Source organism: Centroberyx gerrardi, chromosome 8, assembly GCF_048128805.1.
Source record: "Centroberyx gerrardi isolate f3 chromosome 8, fCenGer3.hap1.cur.20231027, whole genome shotgun sequence".
Classification (NCBI taxonomy): Eukaryota; Metazoa; Chordata; class Actinopteri; order Beryciformes; family Berycidae; genus Centroberyx; species Centroberyx gerrardi.
Genome location: NC_136004.1, coordinates 30,418,175 through 30,441,086, shown reverse-complemented (window position 1 = coordinate 30,441,086; position 22,912 = coordinate 30,418,175). Strand labels below are relative to the sequence as shown.

The 22,912-nt window shown below is 42.2% G+C and overlaps 2 protein-coding genes across 2 annotated transcripts in view; both read left to right on the top strand.

The window, feature by feature from the left end:
- The window catches only part of cfap299 (cilia and flagella associated protein 299), a 76,825-nt gene extending 68,604 nt beyond the window's left edge, over nucleotides 1–8,221 (top strand). The window contains exons 6-7 of the mRNA XM_071923851.1: nucleotides 6,039–6,168; nucleotides 8,129–8,221. Coding sequence (XP_071779952.1) covers nucleotides 6,039–6,168; nucleotides 8,129–8,221 — 223 coding nt within the window. The remainder of the gene's footprint in view (nucleotides 1–6,038; nucleotides 6,169–8,128) is intronic.
- A 5,186-nt stretch (nucleotides 8,222–13,407) lies between these two features.
- bmp3 (bone morphogenetic protein 3) lies at nucleotides 13,408–19,913 on the top strand. Its single transcript, XM_071923842.2, has 3 exons — nucleotides 13,408–14,083; nucleotides 15,056–15,981; nucleotides 18,187–19,913. The coding sequence occupies exons 1-3, from the start codon at nucleotides 13,807–13,809 to the stop codon at nucleotides 18,376–18,378; spliced, it is 1,395 nt and encodes a 464-aa protein (XP_071779943.1). The 5' UTR covers nucleotides 13,408–13,806; the 3' UTR covers nucleotides 18,379–19,913.
- Nucleotides 19,914–22,912: the final 2,999 nt, after the last annotated feature.

Genomic DNA, 22,912 nt, shown 5'->3' with positions numbered 1-22,912 from the left:
ACAAACTGAATTGTTTTTCAAGCTATATGTTAAACCTGTTAACTAGTAAATGTAGCTCATGTTCATCTGAGATCAGCAGTCGTAGGACTTTATTATGTGACAAATGCAGAATTACTATGAAGAGTGCTTTTTGAAATGCTGGAACTTATAAGTCTTGCCTGCGTGCTAGCTCTACGCTGTGTGCATTTGGCGACAGACTGAAACATTGAACTTGAAGGATCTGCTCAGTAGAAAAACAGCGCATGCCTCCTCTGAGGCCAAAACCATATTGCCTCCATGCTCAGCCTCTGCAATGCACCTGTGTGTCTGGCTTCATTTGCCGCTGTGAAAATATTTGCACTGCTGTCCTACTTTATTAACTTTTAATACAAAAGAGAAACTGTTCCAGCTCCGAAGGTGATTTAGCAGGTCGGCCTGAAGCATTGTGTCCGCGCTTTAATGGGGGCGGTGGGATATTCTGTTACAATGGAGTTTGCCAGCTCTGATAAATATTTGCCGGTAAGCCGGAACATTCCAAGTCATGTGTGTCGATCTTCACACATGGCGCACACACATTTTATTGGCTGGATCCTCAGGGCAACATTCAAATGGATTGTTTGTTCTCTGTGCTGATACTGTTTGGATTTGCTTTGATAGATTAATGCGGTGCTCCACCAGCGATAGCATCATCTGAGACCTCCTGCCAAGTTTGATAGGCTTTCTGTGTCAGCAATAATTAAGATTTAATGTCTGAAACAATCAGTTGATTTTGCAGTGGTCCACATTTTAAAGCTCAAAGTAGGACTGTAAAATGACACAAGCTTTCAAGACTTTATTATCAACGACCATAAATCTCTGCTGTCGTCGTTAAAGTGTTATCATACCAGACTGATAAGTTGTAGTTGGTGAGCATTCTTGGAATATGAGTGAAGATATTGGGCCAGTCCCCGGTATTATTCTAGGCCCTTTTTAAAAACTGAGGCTGACCCCGAGGGAGCGCTGCATAGTTAACCTCTCTCGGTCAAGGTGCTATTAGCCTCTTGAGCTCCAGTCATATGGAATAGAGTATAACACCCAATTGTGTCACTGCATTATGTAATGCCTCTGGCCTGTGTGTGTGTGTGTGTGTGTGTGTGTGTGTGTGTGTGTAGCTCTATTAGAGGACCTGACAGCAAGCCACAACACCTTGAAATACATCAAATGGTCTCTCTTTGTTTTGAGCATGTGGTGTAATAGACTCAAAATAAGGAGCTCACGTGTGAAAAAAAAAAAAAGTTAATATGCAAATGGAAAAAAAAGCTGGGAGACTGGACTTTGACAAAGTAGATTCTGCCATTATATAAAAAACAAGTCTCACTTTGTTTCGCCCCTATTTACAGTTAGTAAACATATAATTTTCTTTCTTCCATCGGCATAATTGTCCTCTGACTGGATTTCGGCATTACACTTGTTCAAACTGAAATAATAATAAAATAATAAACATAAAGCAATTCACTTAAATACAATTTAGCAGCTTGACTAGTTTTTTTTATATATTGTCAGAATCTGCTTTGTCGGCGTTCCTTTATGTGCTAGACGTGTGATTTTCAGACTGTTCCTCCTCACAATGGCAGTGAATGGAGAGAGAAAAAAACAATTCTCCAGTCTCCTCTGCTGGAGCAACAGATCACAGAGAATCACAGATTTGGGGGTTTTATCATGGAGGAAGATACACAAGCCAAGGTGCTACCAAAGTTCAACATCACTTTAAATTGGCCATACATACCAATGCACTGTATATGATGTAACTATCCATTATGCAGTTTAGAGTGAGAATTTTAAATCCCAGCTTGGATGTCATGTAAATGTGTGTATGTCATTGAGGTTATCAAGTGTGTATCTCCCATCACTAATGTGTCTTCGAATTGGACCCATGACACCCCCAGAAGGCTTCATAGTAAATTATGGCTTCCCAGAACCAGCACCCCCCAACCCCCCTCCCCCTGCTCTCAACGCTGACCAGACCCATTCTGATCTACACCGCAAACATTAAATTGACAAACAGTTATTGGACCAGTATTCTTCATTTACGACAAAAAAAAAAAACGAGCTGAATGAATACGCACCCTAGGTATTTGCTCTTTTGTAATATATATCATCCAGTCCAGAGAGTTTAGCTCCTCTGAGCCCTGTAATGAGACTGTTGACATTACTCTGGAAAATGACCGCCTGGAGATAACAATAGAGCTAAGCACGGTAACTATGGAAAGTGAAAGGACACAGTGCACGTGTCAAACGGCAGTGGTGAATGCATAGGGAACCAGGAACCGGTGCTAAGATCAGGGAGCACCGTCATTGTTTCCACCAAATCCAGGTTCTCACACTTTTACTGGTCCATGTGTCTGGGTGTGGTGCCATCCAGCTGCTGGGGCTTTCTTTGAGACCAAATGCGCACCGACCATGAAGTCAGTTGCCCCGGTGACATTTCATATGGGACCGTGAAGGAGGCGGGTCCGATCAGCAAGTCCAAGTAACGTACTGTACGAAATTCTCAGCCATACTTCGAAAATTCTTCATTTTTTTTTTACACTTTCCGTCAGTCTTTTTCATGTTCAGTGTTAAAATATCTCACATCTGTCCCATTCCTCTACCAAAAGCAAGCGGTTCACCATGGCATAAAAGTGGTCTACCGAAAAAATGTTAATTGTTGTATGGCATTTCGGTATAAATAGTCACTGAAAACGCTGTCAAACCTAATTTGCAAAGAGAGGAAGTATGCATGTGTCTATGTGAGCGAGTCTCAGACAATATAATTTTCCTCTGAGCTTTGGGGGGAAAAAACCTCAATTTGTATTTCATAATTGGGGCATTGCAGTAGTCTATTCTGAACCTGCGTTACTCAGCTCTGCTGGCAGTTCAGAAAAAAAACGTCCAGACTTCTCGTCCTATCATACCTTATAATTTTATGCATCAGTGTATCTCCCCACAAAGTTTGGACTGTCAGTGTCAGGAGGAGTCCAGTGTGTGTGTTTACTGCAGGAGCAGTCCTCTCCAGAAGCTGACAGGAGATGTTTGACAGACATCTGAGACACCAGATGGCATCCAGCCGAGACCTAACAGGAGCCATCAGCTTTCACTTAGAGAAAACTGGTTTCTTTTGTCTGTCTTTTCATACGGTACAAAAATTATCGTAGCTTATGGAACAGTCATAGCAAAACCTACTCGTTTTGATTAGTCTCGTGCTTCTATGTCAAGGAGGGTGGCTCCTACAGGAGAACAGAGCTGCAGCATGACCAGAGAGGGCCAGCGGTCTTTCAGTACGGGCCGGCCACATCTCCTGGTCCCATGAGTTGGGTCTACGGTCTATGTTGAGAAGTTTAGCCATGGTGTGATCAAGGTCAATCCTTTCCCCTCAATCTGAATTACTGTCTTTGGGTATATGACAAGCAAGCAATCCAGGAAAGTCATCTTGCCAAGATACCAGCAGTAAACTCCATTGCTCTCCCTTTATTGGCTGGAACGGTCCTTTTCATAGCTATTCAGAAACAGGTCATTCTGCAGTGATACGTATTTACATTTCCCATAATTGCGTGGCGGGGGTCTGTGGGTTTTGGAAAGGCCACATGGGTAGGTTTTTATGTTGCTGGTGCTATATGTTTGCTTGTAATTTGTAGCAAGCTTACTTAATATGTTGTAGTCAGAAAATATTTTTATGGCCCAAATGCAAATGGGTATTTGTGAACAAGTTTTATGTGGCACTAGAGATTGCCACTGAAACAAATCTTGGAGAAAACGTAACCGTAGTCTGACACCAGCCAAACAAGGACAATATTTCAAAGATTGCCGTCTCCTCAAAATGTTAATGTAAACATTTTGAGATTTATTTTTTATGGTCTGGCTCATTAATATTTTACATCTCTTGTTCATCATGTATGGGCTGCAGTAAAGCAATGCAGCAAGTGAAATATAACATGTAGTGTGCTGGCATCATTCCATGATGTTATGAGCCCATTCGATATGCACAACTTGCTGCGGAGACCCTCAGCCCCACCCGCTCTACCCCCTGCACAATGTGCCTCTCCCCCAGATTTACACAGAGCCGCCTCCCTAAGGTCCAACTTTGTTCTTGGACCACAAACTACTGCTGGGGAATAGCCGAGGCCCGCTAAAGCAACCTTGAGCGCCTCAAAGTGTGACATTTGGAGTTGTATTACTGCAAAGCAGCTGGCTCTCGCACCGCTGGAGCTAGTGATGAGAACCACTGAAAAGGGCCAGAATGTCACTACGGTCTGGAGCACGGCTCCACCAGGAGCACAGCTTATTTATTACTTATCGAGTGCTGTGATAACAGTCAAACCTGTTACCACCGCAGTGTAATTGAGGCTGCTGTCTGTCGTTAGGCTCGGTCAGTTGAGTGTTGTACATTCAAAAAACTTGTGGGGCCTTTTTGTGGCAAGGGAGACATCTTGGGTTTAAATGTTCAAAGGGGACAAAGGCTTCAAACATAAAGTTGTCCAACTCCAAAAGGTGTCATGCTGCAGACAGTCCACAGAATTTTGAGACTAGTATCTTAGCTTTTACTATGTAAAACTACATCAACTGTAGTTTGTACTCTTCTTGTGAGCCTGCAGTGAGTTCAAGCAAACTTACCATGGGAACAATGCAATATGCAAAACTACTATAATGAGATGTTTTCAATTCCCAACCTGCCTCATTGTAATTCCCATCAACAAAGGCGAAAGATCTGCCAACTTTGTGGTTAGGGAATGTCAGGTTGATATGGATGGATTTTCTTTCCTGCTCCTCTTCAACAAACATCTCCAGCAATCTGCTTGAAGGGCTTTATTTGATCAGTGATGAGAGAACAATACCACAACTACTGCTAAATGCATAATACATCAAACTGACATGTTACAAAATCAGATCCTCCAGTTGATGTACTACATTTTAAACATATTACTGTAGCTCAAATGTCCCAACGGTTATTTTTCCCTCAGCTCTGACTGTGTTGCAAACACAATCGCACACTGTTGCTGCTCTGCTTGTGTCAATAAAAGAAAGCGGAAAAGGAGAGGAGGATCCAATCGGATGCCGTAAATTAATCGGCCATTTATTTTGGAACTCAACCCTCTCTATGGTTTCAATTGCTTATTAGCCACAGCTTTACGTTAATGCCTGGCCTTGGCGAACTCCAACACGGCACCCTCAAAATCAAATTGGAAACAGACTTTACTCTCTCCCACTCTTACAAAAAGAGACATTACTCTGCAGGTTGCGTTCCTTTTTTTTCAGCTAAACAAATGTGTTTTATAACCAGCTGTTGGACATTGACATTGAATACTGTGCAATCCGTGATGTTTTGTTTCCTCCATGAAACATGCGAAGTCGTGACCTCAGTACGGTGCTCATGTGGCATGTGTTGGAGAATGACCCGGGTGTTTTAAAGCCTCCTGCTGAGTGAGCCCGTAAATGAAAATGTTCCATAAAGGCATGTCAAACGGCCAGGTAGCACACACCTCTAGCATATCATATCATATCAATATCATGTTTTTTGCCTTATCAGCTTTCCTACCATGCTAAGAAATATGTACAGTACTGTGCAAAAGTTTTTAGATGTTTATTTATTTGTTTTCTGCATTAGTGTGTCAATAGACTGATCTTTATAGTCATTTCTTTTCTATTTAGAAGCTGTTCATTTCATTATTTTTGAAAGCATATTCGCTTTATGGATTTTGTTTTACATGTGTCTAAGACTTGTATATTATTACCATTTTTTTTGCATTATGTTCAGTTAAAAGAAAGTCTGCCTTCATGCATGTATTCTGCATTATCCTGCATTAGTGCTGCAGATAATTGATGAATGTTAGTAGAACCAAAGCAGCACATTATAACACAAAACTTTAGTGTCTCTGAGCTGGTTCCCAGACCTTGCTATGTAAACTTAGATTGGCTTAAAATGGAGCAAAACTTCTCCCCAACTTCTTCCCAAAAACCTCTTTGGGAAGCATGCAGTAAAAACTCGGGCCTCCACAATGGCTACATCTGTATCATCTAAATGTGGGTTTATTTTATTTTCAAAGCTACCAGAACTGGAAGACACAGATGTCCACGTCCAACTCAAGCCCAAACTACCAGGTGATTTACGATAACCCCACTGGCCTTCTCTTCAAGAACAAGAGGGACAGAAAGATCCTGAATGTGGATCCATGGGTAAGTTTTTGTTCTTTTTCCAACACTGACACCGGTCTGGCACTCCCTGCTCCCCTTTTGCCTTTTGGCTTTGTTTTAAAGCCCCAGGGAGACAAATGGTACTGCTGACTAGATCGTACGTTCACCTGTTGAGAGCCAATAAAACATTTCCAAGGAAAGCAAACAGTATAAGGCAACAAAATAAACTTTTCAAATCCATTTTTTGCACTACAGAGTTCTATAAAACAGTCGGTTTGAGGCGCCCTGGTAGCTCAGTTGGCTAAGGCGCTTACCATGTGCCCATGATGTCCTGGATTTGAATCTGGCCTTGGAGCTTTGCTCCATGCTATACTCCTCACTCTCTCCCAATTTTTCCAGCTTCTACTGTCAAACAAAGGCAAAAATGCCAAAAATCTTAACAAAACAGTGAGTTCTAGCCCATCTTCCAACGTGAAGGCTTAGCTACTGTCTTAATCAGCTGCAGATATCAGACATGAGTAATTTTCAGAGCGACCCTATAAGAGAGACAGTTAGAGAGAGAGAGAGCAAGAAAGCAAGGGGAGGGAAAGAAATGTTTGCTTTCCACCTGCATGAAGAATGGAGGATCAAGGGGTTGAGACAGGTGCTTCCTCCATGCTGACAGTCCGACAGGGGCCCGGGAAGAATAACGACTGACAGACAGAGCTTTTCTCCCTCTGGTTTCTCTCTTTGCTGGGGGGGTAGGGAAGTTAGTTGGTGGGGCCGAACTATTTTGAAATTGCAGACAGAGCTTTGGGGACTGCGTTTTTTGAAGCCGAGGGCCAAAATGGCAGCGCAGTGTTCTAGCTGCGGTCGAGCACCGCCCCGACCAGGCTGTCTATTAAAAACACAAGAGGAGGCACAGGAAGCCAGACACAGCAAACCACCCGTGTGCCCAGAACCCAGCTCAGCTCAGCCCAGATTGGCTCGGTATGCAGCGGCACAGAACCGTCCAGCTTTTAACCCACCATGAGCTCACTAGCTGCTCATGTGGCCACAGTTCCTCAGGGGAACCTTCCAGAATCAAGGCTCACATCAACTCATTTTGGGTGGCTTGTTTGTTTTTCTGCCTTTATCATACCATGACCAGTTTGTCTGTTCTCGCCAAAAGGGAAAAAAAAAAAATGTCATATTTAAGTTTGAGTTGTGGGAATGACATGATGCGATCTATGCCAAAAAACAGCAAATTGCAACTCTAAATGTATAGAGTGTTTTAGTAATTCGGATGACGTGAGTGTAATGACACCTTTTGGTTTCCATAAAAATAGATGCTTATCATTTAGTTGACCCAGCATTTCCCATTTGCTCTCAATGCTTCTGTGAGGTCATTTTTATTGGTCTATTTTTATTGACGTTCTTTTGAACTTGTGAAGGAAGACTGAAGACTGCGTTACTTATTAGGACACCCACAAGTGTGTTTGAGGTAAAAGTGTAAATTGAGTGTAATGGTTGGCTATGTGTCCACTCCCACTAGAGGCTTTTGACACACTTAGCCTTAAATAAATGCTCCCAGCTGGTGTGGGCTTCACATCTTAGTGGAGGGGCCATGTCAGTTTTGACATTCAAAGTAGACTAAAAAACCCAGAAGATTTTTGGAAAATGAATAATTACAGTAACTGTCAAATTATGTTGCACTTGGCATCCTTTTTAATATGCCTATTATTATGTAGAAATGTGTTGTTGATATCTATGATTTTGTTTAATTGCTAACATATCTGAGGCAGTTTTCATGGCTTAAAATTATCACATCTCACAGGCCACAAGCTACAACATTGTCCAAACTAGATAGAGGTGGATTGCTTGTTACATGCGTGCAAATGCCAGGCCAATAATCAAGTATAATTGTCAGTAACTACACCCAATTTTTTCAGCTAAATCGTATGTCCTAAACTGTCAAATTGAATAAATTGTATCAGGACTACAGGCCAGCCTGCTAACTGCTGTACGTCTGCTCGGGTTCCAGGCGGCACCTGGCGAGAGCTCGACCAGGACGCCCCTGCAGTCGGATCTCTACATCCAAGTCGTCTTCTACGACCACATCACCAGGACAGCCTAGGCCTCAGAGGCTGCCGCCGACGCACACTGCAATTAAGCACATATTGGAGATTACTGGAAGCCTTTAATTTGATCGAAATAAAAGTTGTTTTAGTCGCACCGTCATGTGCATACTGTTCCTCTCATATCATGCGTGCCATCTGGGCGGAGGGCGCTGCAGGCGGCAGGCGGCTCTTAAAGAAGCTGCTCTCAGCTGAAGTAAGAGGTGGATGGACCGGCCGGACGACTTGCAGACTTCCTCGCAAATAACCAGAGATTTTATATGTCACTTTAGATTTTGGGAAATCATCTTCCTGTTAAGTTAGAGAAACACGATCGAGATAACGACTGTTGTTTTAGAGTTGCAGGACTGTTAATGAAGTATTTTCTGGCTGACAGCGGGCTTGGCGGGGAGCGACCGCAGCTCGCGCTCCTTCTGCCAAGTGCGTGACTGCAGGCCGCCGTTACGATGCTGGGACACCGAGTTTAGAGCTATAATAAGTTTGCTATGACTTTGCAAGCTTACCCGAACTGGACATGAGTTTGAAGGAGTGCGTTTCAGTTCAGCCAAAGCAAACACACATATGCACACACACACGTTAGGCCTTTAATCGTTCGTATTCCCTGTAGTGAAGGCCGGGCCCGGTTTGGCCCAGTTTGTTTGCTGTCCCCAAAGCGGTGGTCTTAGTTAGGGGCAGGAACCTGCTCCGGGACCCCAGGCCCGTCTCATCCTTTGGCCCGGCATGTTTTGGGCTGTTTGTCTAAACAAATTAAAGGCGTAAGAGCTTTGAAAGATGATGGGGGTTGCTTTTATGTCCTCCCCCAGGCTGCGGTAGCTCCAATTGGACTGGAAGAATGCTGCCAGTCTTCACAAAGCGAAGGGAAATGGGCTTAAAGCATTCCGCATGTTCCCAGATGCCAGGCAGACTTTACGGGACATCAAAGTGCTCTGTCATTTACATATTAGTCATTCACTTTGACATTTTTGTTTTTGAATGGAAGAGAAGTTTGCAAATAACCTGCTTCAGAAAATTCTTACAGCGGCTGGCACTTTGCAGCTGGCTCCCTTTTTAGTTTGTTTTGATTGTGTTGTTTCTTTTTTTTTTTTTTTTTTTTTTTTTTGCTTTTATTAATGAAACACGTGCTAGGAATCAAGCCCACCAGAAGTAACATCAGCTATGTCGAATGGCTAAAAACTAACTTGGCCTTTGTTAAGCAGGCTTGCTCAGAAATGTCTGTTTCCTGTAGATTTTGAATTAAATTATTGCAAAGCCTCCAAATGGACGAATGATTGTTTGATGACGTCATGTTAAAAATTGTGCCTGGACAAAAAAAGAAAAATTAATAAAAAAAACATACTTTTTCTATTTAGTCAGAAATGTTGGTATTCATTTTACACAAGAACCGGCTCTTGGGAGGAATTACAGTACAGTCCCATCTGTGGATCAGGATGTTCACTTTAATACATACAGTACATCAACTGTTGACACCTCAATGCGTTTGTTTCCCCCATTCAAACTGCTCCGCAAAATGTTGTCTAATAAAAATCACTGCAAAGGAAAAGTAGAATATGTAATCTTTGTTCAGTGTTTCAGTAAGAGTGAATCCCAGAAGCATAAAACGGTGACAACTGAAGAATTAAAGTAAAATAAAAGTATATATGTGACAGTGGTATCTGTATTAGAAGTTCCCCTACATGCGTTTATTCTGCATCTATCCTGCATCTACTCTGCTGGCAGTTCTGTCTTGAATGTTATGAGGTGGAAACAAATTACGACATTGTAACACAAACCTCTAATGTCTGTCAGCTGACTAGATACCAGGCCAGACTTCCAATGGCTGCATCTGTTTGTTTGTTTGTTTGTTTGTTTGTTTGTTTGTTTGTTTGTTTTGACTGAATTATACCTTGTTGACTATTATCCAGTGGCCTCATTGAAACAATATGTATGGTGAAAGATTAAGGGGGGGGGTGATGACTTGTTTTGCATGGGGATGTGGGTTCTGGTTCTGTAAAACTACGGGTTTTGGTGTCTGGGGTCTGGGTTCTGGTTTTCGGGGATGTGGGCTCTGGTTCTGTTTTGGGGTGTGGATAAACAACGGCGGCTGGGAATGCCTTATGGACTTTTTAATAGACTTCATGGACTTCGATTTCTGTTTTCTTTTCTGTCTTGTCTGGTCGGTCCTGTTGTGTTTTCTGTCTCCCTCTGTTTTATGTAAGCATGTGTTCTTTGTTGTTGATGATGTATTTCTTGAAATGATTTAAAAAAGTAGGTCTATTTTGGGTTATTTTGGTTAATGCAGCTACAATGAAACTGGTTTTCAGCCATTGTTTCAACTGGGTTTGAACCGTAACTGGACTGACAAGGATGACAAGCACATTCAAAGTGCTGGTGATCTGATTTCCTCTTTGACCTTTGTTTTTGTTGTTTATGGCCTCTGTGCATAAGCCCGGGTTTCACCTCAGGCAAAGGCTGTCGCAATCAACCGACCATCCGCCTCACTATCTCACTATCTGACTATCTGCTCTGCATTTGTTTTTGTGTTTTTTTTTGTTTTTTTCATTCAGTCACAAGGAAGACCTCAAACCGGCTGGGTGGCAAATGAACATTTCACCCTCATTTACAGCTGTTTAGATTTACGGGCCACGGCACATTCATGTGGCTCAATGGCGGTGATGAAACTGCCCGCTCTGCCCTCCCTCCCTCCCTCAAAGTGGCACAAGTCGTTCCAAACACCTACCAATCAAAACAGCAGATGTGCACATGAAAAATAGGCAACTGAAAGGTGGGGGGGGTGTGGGGGGGGGTGGCGGTTGGACAAACAAGCAAGTGTAAGGCTCATGAAATGCACTGGCCGCTTTTTATTTGCCTCACCTCTCAGGAAGACCTAACCCCAAGAAAACAAGTCATTAGAATTCACTCAGACAGATCATGTGTCGGTAAATACTAAAGATTTCACAATAAAGTCTAAATTAAATACTGAAACTAAACGGCTGTATCCCTCTCCATTTCCTTTATTGGGCATTTAAGCTGTTGGGGTTTCAGCTGAAGCGTGGTTTTATTAGTCGGAGGCCTAACTTGCCCCTAATATACACAACATGAGGTAAAGAGGTGAATTCAGGTTGAAATGGCCTTAGATACAGATAGAGATACTGTTCTGCCTTCTCTGTGAAACTGACCCAGTTTCACCTAGTCTGATGTCTTCTGATGTTGTAATTTGGCCTGTTTTAACCCTGTCAGACTTTCATATTTCAGCCCAAACAAGCACAAGCAATTTTCACACTATGATGCTTTGGCATAGTGCAAATTCATATTACAAAACACCCCATTGTTCTGAACTAATATCCGGAAGACTTTTAGGTCCTGATTTCACAAAACATTGCAGGTAGCAGCAATGGACGACTTCAACCATTGCCTCAACTTTTGGCACTATATTTACATGAATTAGACTGATATATGCCATTATGAGAATATATGGATGATGCCAACCCTCTGAACCTACTGGCAGGTGTAGTAGGCCTCTGCTGATCCACATGTATGGGGATGATGACACCTGATGTGGGAGGTAGCCTGGCATGTAAAGCTTCACCTGTCAATAATAAGATTAATACATTATTGAGAAATAAGCCTAGAAGCAAAGGATGTGATACATGATCAATGTTTTGATGAGCTCTTTCAAAAACAATACTGGATAATGGTCGAGCCACGCCTCCACACATGAACTCTTCAAAATGTTTAACATCAACACAATGGCAATATTAAACCTCTGGGCCATGTATGGTGCAGATTGTTGCTGAATACACTTTGAAAAAATAAATTAGACTATTCTTCAGCTAAGTTGTCTTACTTCAATACTTGCATGTGGCCACACACACACACACACACACACACACACACACACAAACAGAACGAGTTTTCTTGTTTGTTTTGCCAAGTTAGGCCTGTAAGAGTTTAACTCTTCAATTCATCTTTTTCAATGAAATGTATTATCAGTGTGATAGGCTTTATATTAATCACAGTTTTCTTGTCAATTTATGGTTAAAATTGCACTAAATAAAGCAATTTCAACTGAAATATATCATGTAGCCTGCCATTTTACTGGTCCATTTAACCTGAACTACTAGCCCATAATAGATTGAGAGGGGAGTCCTGATACATACTGACAGCAAAAACACCACACAGCTGTTAGCTTTTTAAAAAATGTTCAAAGCGGAAATATTAAAAAGGACCATTAAAACTCACAACATAATTTTATCTCATTCAAATCTCTTTCAATAGTGTCCAAGCTCATTAACCAGAAAGTTCCCACCCTGCGGTTTCTTTGTTGTTGTTTATTTTGAATGTCTCCATCTCATCTCTTCCCAGCTGAAGGGGTTAAATCCCTTCAGTGTGTTGACTGGTATGAAGGACATGCCATGCTAATATTATTGCCATCAGATGTCCAAGGGCGGGGAAATGGGCCTAATCATTTCCTCCCGAGTGCCCCTGAAAGAGAAGCCCCAGTGGCGGGGGGTGGGGTGTTTAAACCCCGCATGAATCTGCTGTTTTGGGGGGGGGGGGGACGCACGCAGTACAGCATCCGGATCGGACCGTGATGGTACAGGATGTGTGTGCTTAACTCCATTGAACTAAACTAAATAGGGGAGAGAGCCTTTAATGCCGACAATAAGCCGCTTCATTCACCAGCGCGGCCCAGACGCACAGCTTTGCGGAGTAGAAATGACGCACTCACTGGCGCACAGAGGGGCTGGTTTGTGGTAGTAACCCAGTTTTCAGGTGTTAAATGGATATCAAGCAAATTGGTGGAATATCCTTTAATGGATAAAGTCCCTCTGGAAGCACTGTGATATCCCACAAGACAGCCTCTCCACGTGTTGAATAAGAAATCGTAATAATATCTTGATAATATGAATCCAGATAATTTGTCCCTAGTGTGAATTTGCGTAAAAAAAAGTTTCTTGAACAGGAAACTATTTTCTTTCTTTCTTTCTCTCTCTCTCTCTCTCTCTCTCTCTCTCTCTCTATCTCTCTCTCTCTCTCTCTCTCTCTCTCCCTCTCTTACTCTCTCTCTCTCTCTCTTTCTCTCTCTGTATGTGAGAGGAATACCCAGCTGGTCCCACAAGCCCTATAATACCAAGCACAACATGCTTTACCTTCAATGAAAGCTGAGAAGGGGGACGGTTGGCTGCTGGTCCTGAGATCAGCCCAGACCTCGGATACAAAACCAAGAGCTTCGGTCCCTTAGTAGTACTACTGCACCTAGTACTACACCTTATACTACACCCTGCAGCCGCGCGCCGGGACTTTATCACTCATTAAGCGAATTTAGAGCATTTAGACCTTCTACAACTTATCAAAACAAGAGAGAGAGAGAACTTGGATTACGCTCTTATTTTTTTCCCTCCTCACCTTCCTCTCTTGCTGCGAGTGTCCTGTCCCAAAGGTGATGGTATCATTTTCTAACAGAACTCTCTTCTTCAGGTGATGCTATGTCTTTTTGGAGATAGGGACCACTTTTGGAAACGCGCTCAGTTTTCCATAACTTTTGTTTTTTTGTTTTACCACCAGCCAAGTTACCTTTGAAAGGTCCCTCCGTTCTGGCTCAAGCATGGCTCTCTACTCTCGGTTTCTGGTCGTGCTGATTTACGGATGGAGCTATCTGTGCGTTGGATACTGCGCGATGTTGAAAAAAGACCATTTAGCTGCGAGAAGAAAGGTGGATTTTACGCATTCGGTGGATAAAGAGCATCCGACGAAGGAAGACGGAGATCTGCTTTTACAGGATACAATGACGGAACACATGCAGATGCTTTACGCCAAGTACAACCAGGCTGGATTTCCCTTCAAAGACGGCAACACTGTCCGCAGTTTCAAAGCGCACTGGGGTATGTATCCAAAATGTGTGCGCATTTACGCGTATTGATAACACGATTCATATCAGTAGAGAAAGGGCTTACATGCATGTCTTAGTGCATGAAATTGTTAAATTTGATTGGAAATGGGTAACGTCCCATTCTGCCATATACTGGTTTGCGCAGCTGAAATTATCCGCACTTTCAAAGCGCAATGGGGAATGTATCCACAAAATGTGTGCGCATTTTACGCATATTGAAAATACCGACTGATATCAGTAGAGAATAGTTTATTTTCCCGTTTTAGGTCTTAAAAGTAAAACGTGATTGACAAAAGGGGGGTAACGTCTCACTCTGCCATATGCTGATCTGCTCAGCTGAAACTGAAATACACCTGTTGATCCAGTCCTTGTTGTGAAATGTCAGCAACCTGTTACCCTTTGGGCATGATTTGAACAGAGGTTCTGTATCAGACCTTTGCATGCAAACACCACTTGGCCAGACAATTGTTTTACCTCTTAGGATTTAACGATAGTAAGATTTGCCTTGGAACGTGTATCTGGCAACAGCCCAAACAACATGCAACGCTGTAGATTTAGGCGCAGGAGCCTTCAGTGTGGTGGGTTACTGCTTTTGAAGGTGCTTATTTATTTATTCCAGTTAGTGTTACAGTAAATCTGATAAGCTCTAAATCGCTTGCAGGCTACACTGTGTTATTATCACTTGGAGGTGGGCTTTATTAACGACTATCAGATTGCACGTTGAGTCCAAGTTTGTTAGAGTATACTGCCTCCTATTGACTGGCAGCTATGTGTCATGACATTTAATAATTTAAGCCTAACTTTGGATCAGGCTGGAATTATATGTAAACGCACCTATGGTCATAGCCTTATATTTTTTTTAATGAATAGGCCTACTTTGACACAGAAGGCCCCTCTGACTTCTTGAAATACTGGACAATTGTGTTGCTGTGTGTAAATTATCTGTTATTCATTATGTACACAGGCACTATAAACAAGAAGCAGCTGCAGGTTTTCAACCTCACCTCCCTAACCAAGTCAGAAGATGTTCTGTCAGCCACACTCCACTATTACATTGGAGACCTTCAGAACAGCACCCACGGCTGTTCCAGGTCCAAAAGCTGTGGGCGTCACGGCCCCAGGAGACACGGCCACATCCAAATGGTCATCTGGAGTTTTGCCTCTGTGGATAACAAGACGAGGACTCTGGGACACTTTGTCATCAACGTGTCCACGCTGTACAGGGACTTCATATCTTGGCAGTGGAAGGACATAACTCGCGTGGTCAACCAGGCCAAACACCACGACGAGCTGCTCATCGGAATCGACGTGGCCTCGCAAGGACCCAGGCCTTGGAAGAGGCTCCTCTCTGACCGCTCACCCTACATCTTGGTCTACGCCAATGACTCTGCCATTTCGGAACCCGAAAGTGTGGTGACCACTCTGCAGAGACACCACTCGGTGGCAGGAGAGGGCTCGCTCGCACCTGGCTTCCATAAACTGGGACTGCATGTACGCAATAACACCGCGCAGCAGCAGCTGCGGCCTAGACACAAGCGCTCGGTTAATGTTCTGCTCCCTCTACAAAACAACGAACTCCCTGGGCCCGAATACCCGTACGAGACGACCGGCTGGGACGAGACCAGTCCGTACGAACCATTTGAAAACAAGCAGGCCCGTCGGCCACGGAAAAAGACACGCAAGAATCAGCGGCATAAGATGCCCCTGCTGCAGTTCGACGAGCAGACCATTAAAAAGGCGCGAAAGAAGCAGTGGAACGAGCCCAGGAACTGCGCGCGGAGGTACCTGAAAGTGGACTTTGCCGACATCGGCTGGAGCGAATGGATTATTTCGCCCAAGTCCTTTGACGCCTACTATTGCTCAGGGTCCTGTCAGTTCCCCATGCCAAAGGTGAGCCTTTTTATGTAAATATGAATGCTGCACACACATGTGGTGTGTATGTATGGTGTGTATCTTGCCTGTTAGTTCTTTGGTCCAACATTCCTGGAAATCTGTTGTTTTTCTTTAATGTCAATAGTTTACAAATTGAAGGCCAGGTGCTGGTAAAGTCCCTACTCTGGCCAACAGCCCTCTTACATTTGAACCGTAGCACCATCTGGTGGTCCACCTCTTCAGTTTTCTTGTCAGAATCAAAATCTCTTTTGTCACCAAGCATGATTAATATACAGGAATTTGTCTTAGATGCATTGAGGGATATTGGAGACATACTGACAACTGATATACTGACATATGGTAGAAGGAGACCAGGACCTCATATACAGTGCAAGACAATAGACATAAGATTATACATATCACTGTATAAATATATATTCAACACTCAGTCACTATTTGCATTCAGGCAGCATGGCATTATGTAAGTGGGAGAGGCCGGGCTGCGCTATCAGTGCCATTTATTTCACCTCTTTCTTAAGTCTTTAACTTATCTTTAGTCAAACAGATTTTTTTTTTCTGTAGTATGTTAACATGCATAACATTAGACATAACTCCCTATAGCCTATTTGTCCTCACATGGTTGGGAATTATTATAATTACTATAGATGATAAAGCCTCAGAAACTGTCAGAAATTGAAACCTCCATCCTTAAAGCAACTTCAACTGCAAGGATCAACAGATTACTGCAGTAGCACTTCTAGAAGTCCTCCTCCATGCATTCATCTTGCATCTATCCTGCATTAATACTGCAGATAATCAATTCTTGAATGTTATAGAACCAAATTTGTAAATTGCCACAAATGATGCGTCCAATGTGAGGTACTAGTTTAGCAAGCATGCAGTAAAAAGTAGGAATTAATAAGACTTAAGACTACAAATACTACATCCAAATAGGCGTAGTAACAAATCATGAAAATCAGTCCTGCTTAAATGGATAAAACCCAATAGTATAAACTTGCCCCTTCCTCAGGAGGAGACGGCTGGCCTAGAAATAGAACTTAATAAATGCCAAAATTACAACTCTGCCTAGGCAGAAGGAACAAGGACCCTGATGGAAGCAAGTCAAGGACTCGTGCTGTCCTTGAAGGTTTCTCTTCACATTCTAGCATCATACGGGTTTATAAATGTGTCAAGGAAAGAGAGAAGGAAGGTAAACAAAGAAAGAAACCTCTGCTTCAACTGATGTTAAACATCAGCTCCCCTCGTAGCTCGTGGCCCCAGTGACGAGATAAGATCACAGGTATTTTAAACATGGCCGGAATGCACAGGTTTCATCCACTTAATTCATTAGCTCGGAGTCGCCTGCCTTTGTAGTCAGATGTAATTAGTCCCAGAAGTAGGGCCTAGGGCCTAAGGCAACTGCCCCCCCCACCCCACCCCCCTCCCCACCCCCACAGGTCTGCTGTGTAGTCAGGCAGCCCTGTGATGTTCTGCCTCCTTTGTCAGGCTGCCGCTTTAGAAGCTGCTAAATAGCAGCTATTAGGAGGTGCTCTAACCTAGGTTATTGTGATTTGTGGGAAGAAGCCTGTCACTCATTGGATCCCGCTGAGGTATGAGAGGCAGCTGAGCAGGTGACACACACACACACACACACACATGCACACACAGGTGTTAACTGCTGGGGACGGAGCCACCTCTTGGACTCCGGCTTTGATCTATTCACAGTGGCAGAGAGAGGCATGTTGGACAGACACTTTTATAGTGTCTCCTCCATGTTGCCAAGTGATGATGAAATGGTCCTGTGCAGATTGATAATGCATGTTAAGTTTTCTGACTTGAGAAAGTTGCTATGAAATTTGATTGCTGTTAGCATGAGTTTAAGCCCAATTGATTAGGAGACAATGCTTCTTAAGAAATGCCCTTCAAGAAAACTATATCTGAAGAGTTTCAACCCAAAATGAGGTATCCACCTTGAAAACATGCACACTTTCTACAAAATGATTGCTGCATGAAATTAAAGTGCATTATTATTAAGTTGTGAATCCTCCTAAAGCCTTCACTTTAAAAATAAAAACATTTTTGACACTAGAATCATCTGTGTTTGCAATACTGACAAAAGTTTTCCTGCTAGCAAAACATTTTCAAAATGGATATATGGTGTTTTTGGGAATGAAACTCTTAATTTTCCCAGTAGTTGACAATTCTTTCGCCCCTCTTCTTCAGGCTCTGAAGCCCTCCAACCACGCCACCATCCAGAGCATAGTGCGGGCGGTGGGGGTCGTGCCGGGCATCCCCGAGCCCTGCTGCGTCCCCGAGAAGATGTCTTCCCTCAGCATCCTCTTCTTCGACGAGGACAAGAACGTGGTGCTGAAAGTCTACCCCAACATGACCGTCGATTCCTGCGCCTGCAGATAATGTTTTTTTTATTTCTACGCCTGTTCACACACACACACACACCTCATATCGTACGAAAAAGAGGACACACTTAGGTTCACGTCACACACAACACGCAGCCAAGAACGCACTCTCTCTCCTCCCGTTTCATCGCAGTCATACACTCGTTCACATGCAAACACACATACACAAATCGAACACACTTCCCTTTTGCACTGGAGGAGAGTACTGCCTGTTGCTCCAGGTGAAGAGGAGACTGTCGACCGATCCGTTCACGGGAAGGAACGGATCGAGTGCGTCTTCCTCGTGGAAGCAATCTGGAACGGGAAGTCGTATCTCTATGTTCCAGTTTCACCATTATTGTCATCATCAGCATCATCGTTGTCGTCATCATCGCTGCTCATTATCCATTGGAAAGTAGCAGGGCAAATGCATTCATGAGCTCAATGATCGTGAAATACAGAGGACCCGAGACAGATTGAGGTGCGATCTTGTTAGGAGAGACAAAAACTGAAAGAAAAAACACTTGGAAAATTTCAGGAAAAATTCTCTCTCTTTCTTCAAGTCTTGAACGTACACCCTCAGTTTGAACTGATGACTTCAGGAGGGTCCTTGTCATCTTTCCTCCTTCCTAGCTTGAAGTTGCCTTTGACCGTTACCACAAAGTCACCTCTGCTCGCACTTGCATGGTTTTTGTTACTATGTGTATGTATTTATGTCTGTACTATCACTGTGTTACTCACTATATGACAAATTATTGCATAATTATTGCCTTGGCTGCTATAGAGAGATATATTAGATTCCAAAGCCAGAATTGTGGTGTAGACAGTAGATTGCATTACGTATTTGTGTTTAGATCACTGCTCCATAGTTGTACAGAACACACATTTTAAGAATCATTTTTATGCAGAAGAGTAAGCTACTTGTTATTTGTGTGGTCTTCAATAACGGTCAAGGAAGCCCATGTACCAATATATCACCCTCTCTGAGAAACTGTTGTGTTCAGTCTTTATAAAGCACACTACACCGCCAAGAAAATGTTCGCAATTTGTCCAGAAACTTAAGTTTTCATTTTAAAAGATAAAGGGATAAAGCATATTAAAAGAAGAAGCTACTACATTAAACAAGGCATATTACCTTGATATTATTACAGGAGTAAAACCACAAGAGTCTAAAAGCCACTTGATGCTTGTGAGGCATGTTTGACCTTCTTATGGACTGGAAGACCTCAGAAAGAAATAAAATCACAGCTGGGACTTACCAAACATCTAAGATTAATACTAGTGGTGGTAATGAGCCTGATGGTATTTGTTCTCGGTATTGTTAAAGTTCAGAATAAAGTGCCATAATTCATAATGTTTAAAGTTATCTTTCTATCTTATCTATCCTGAATTTCCCCAAGGGGATTAATAAAGTGCCATCTTATTTACAGCATAAGGTGGCAGTTATGAAGACTAAAAGCTACTAAGGCTTTACAGTCTTAAACTGAGCGGTTCTTTATACATTTAGATCAAGTAGAAGAGCAAGAAATTGAAAGTACACACATTGGTATTCGGTTTTGTACTCAAAGTTGGTCATTGGTAATCGTAGGTAGGCAGGTGAACAAAAAATGCTATCTGAGCACTTCTAATTAAAACTGCTGGTCTGGAATCAGTTTTGTCTTACATATCATAATGAATGAGGTGTTCAGGGGGATCTGATCTGTTATCCTAGGTCGGCACTCCCAAACCTGAGAGCTTTGATGGTTTCTGCCGCTCAAACGACCGTCTCCGCCTTTCTCTGGCAGAAAACTCTGCTAATTCTGTTGTGGCCAATAGAGGGAGCTCATTAAAGTTCTCACAAGCCTTTAACATTACTGTATACAGTGGACTTCTCATAAAACGTTAGACGGTGTGTTATTTTATCACATGTGCATTGAGTCAGGTCAACATGTAACAGACGTGTTCTAATTTGACAGCAGGCACACGTTAAAGAACCGCTAACACGCCGAACCCTTGCCTTGGGTTGTGTATTGTTGTCGTATGAAGTCCATAAAACCAAATATTTATTCAGAGCAGATAGACTGAAATATAGAGGCTAACTTTTTTTTTTCTATAGACTTGTACATTGTTTTTGTATATAGCGCGCTATATTTTGATGATATTCTAATGATGTCTCTTTGAGATAGAAGTGCCTTTTGAATGGGTGGATTCTGCCTTTGATAAAGTTTGATTTGAATTCATCACCTGTTCAAAATGGCGCGGTCGCACAGAGAACCGAGCTCAGTTTGCAATGAAGCCGTCAAAAAGCAAGCATCTGAGAAGAGGTTTTTTGTAATGGTACAAAAATAGGAGTGAACTTAGAGCATATTCTTTTGATAATTATGATCGCTAATGGAATTTATTCCTAATTGTATTGCAAAACAATTCACTATTTTGATATTTCAGAGACATTTATTTTGTGTCAATAGCTAAGGGCAGATTGTTTTAGTTTATATACGACTATTTTGTACCGACACTTTTTCCAATATGTGCTTCCTCATCTTGTGCCAATACAGATTTTAGCGATGCATGCTCTTGACTGGAGTGCCCTCCTCTGCGGTTAAAATGTTGTGCCAGTACAACCTATCCAAACACTGCGTACATAAGGACTGTTGGTATAGCAAGTCTATTCCCAATATCTTCGGTTGAGCCCTTTAGTTTCACTGCCTCGGTGACTCAGCCCAGGCCTCGACTGTCAAACCCCACTAACATTTTTTGGAGTGCACATATCAAAGACACTCACTTGTAATATATATCACCAGTTTATAAGAGCTTCCTCTATTACACTGTTCAATCCTATCTTGTAAATGTTATGCTGTAGGTAAAAAGAAATGCTTGTACAATAAGCTTCATAAGAAAATATATTTGTATATGGAAATGACCTTTAACATGCATCTATTTATTTTCTGTATGTTGCATATCTTGTGCATTGTTGTGGAGGGGCGGTTTTCACAGACAGCTGGGAAAGGGGGACAAAAGCTCGGATATGTTGATGGTCTTTATATCTGTGATGGACATTTGTCACTACTGATGTGAAAGCGTGGTGAACTGTAAAGGTTTCCCCCCCTCTGAGCACTGGCCCTCCTGACAAAGCATTCAAAGAAATGAATAAAAGTATGTAAGACTCAGATCCATCAAGGTCTTTCTTTATAAACCCAAAGGTGTCGAAGGATACTGACATAAAACGATACACAAACCAGCAAAATACTCACAATTTATTTCCTTCATGTCCTCCTTGGCAGCATTCTGCCCAAAATACAGGATCAAAACTTTTGAAATTCAACAAGAAAACTTAGACGCACACATAAATGTACAGTGTAACTGTTCTATAATTTTCAGATACTGAGGTGTCCAAAATTCAATATTTACATTTTATATACAGGTATATAACTTGTAGGATTGCACTATGCAGAGGCAGTTGTACATAAATGTACAGAGAGATTCATCTCAGAACTCAAATACATTTTCCACTTGTGGCCCTAATCCTCCTCCATATAAATGTGTGTAGTAATCATACATTAAATTTTATATTGAAAAATTTCTTCTCTGTTTACATTTTGTGATAAAAGGCCAATCGTGAATTTAAATTCTGAACACCAAATCATGCGCTTGGAGACATTTGATAGCGCTTTTGGAACAAGAACTGACTTTACGTGTTCACTTAACATCAGTTTTAAATATATATTAAAGCTTTTAACAGTTGGCTTACATTTCTGTTTGTGTATATTGGAGTGAAAATGAGGCTTTATTTTGAGGTATGATTCAGTCAAGAGTCTATGTAGATCAAGATTACTTTAAAACAAAATTTAAAGGGACCAATTTAAGATCACCACCCAATTAAATTGATAAAAGTCACATTTTTAAACTGAATTGTGCCATTAACTGAAATATTAATTAATATTGCTGTATCCTGAAATCACTATCTTAAGGCCACAGCTTCCCCAGGCATTTAAGGTGCTTCCTCACACAGGAATTATTACACACATGCTCACAGTCACATAGGTATATACATATATATGTGATATTTACAAAATTCGCCAACCCAAATTTTATAGTTTACTTGAAGGGCCAAGTGTGTTTTCTAGAGCTTAGTTTGGATTGTATAAATAGCGTATTTTTTATGCTTGGGGTTTACAGTGTACTGTATATATAGACACAGTATATAGTCAATTTACTGTAAACCTCAAGCGTCAAAAAAACAAAAAATACAGTATTAACTAAATTCCAGAAAATGCACTTGGACCTGTGTTTTTAGGCGGTCAGCTAAACTGAAGGGTTTCTGCCTCGGTGCTGAACTCCTCACTTCATCAACGCCTCAGGCTGAGCAGAAGCTGGGAACCACAGAGTTGACTCTGCTTCAAAAAGGTAAATATTTCCTCGGGTCTGGCACCCTGCCCTGGGATGCTCACACTCTATAACTTAAGTGGAGAAGTGGTGTGTGTGTGTGTGTGTGTGTGTGTGTGTGTGTGTGTGTGTGTGTGGTGGGCAGTGGGGAAATTGCAAGGTTAACACTGTTGGCACAAGGAGCTCCAAGC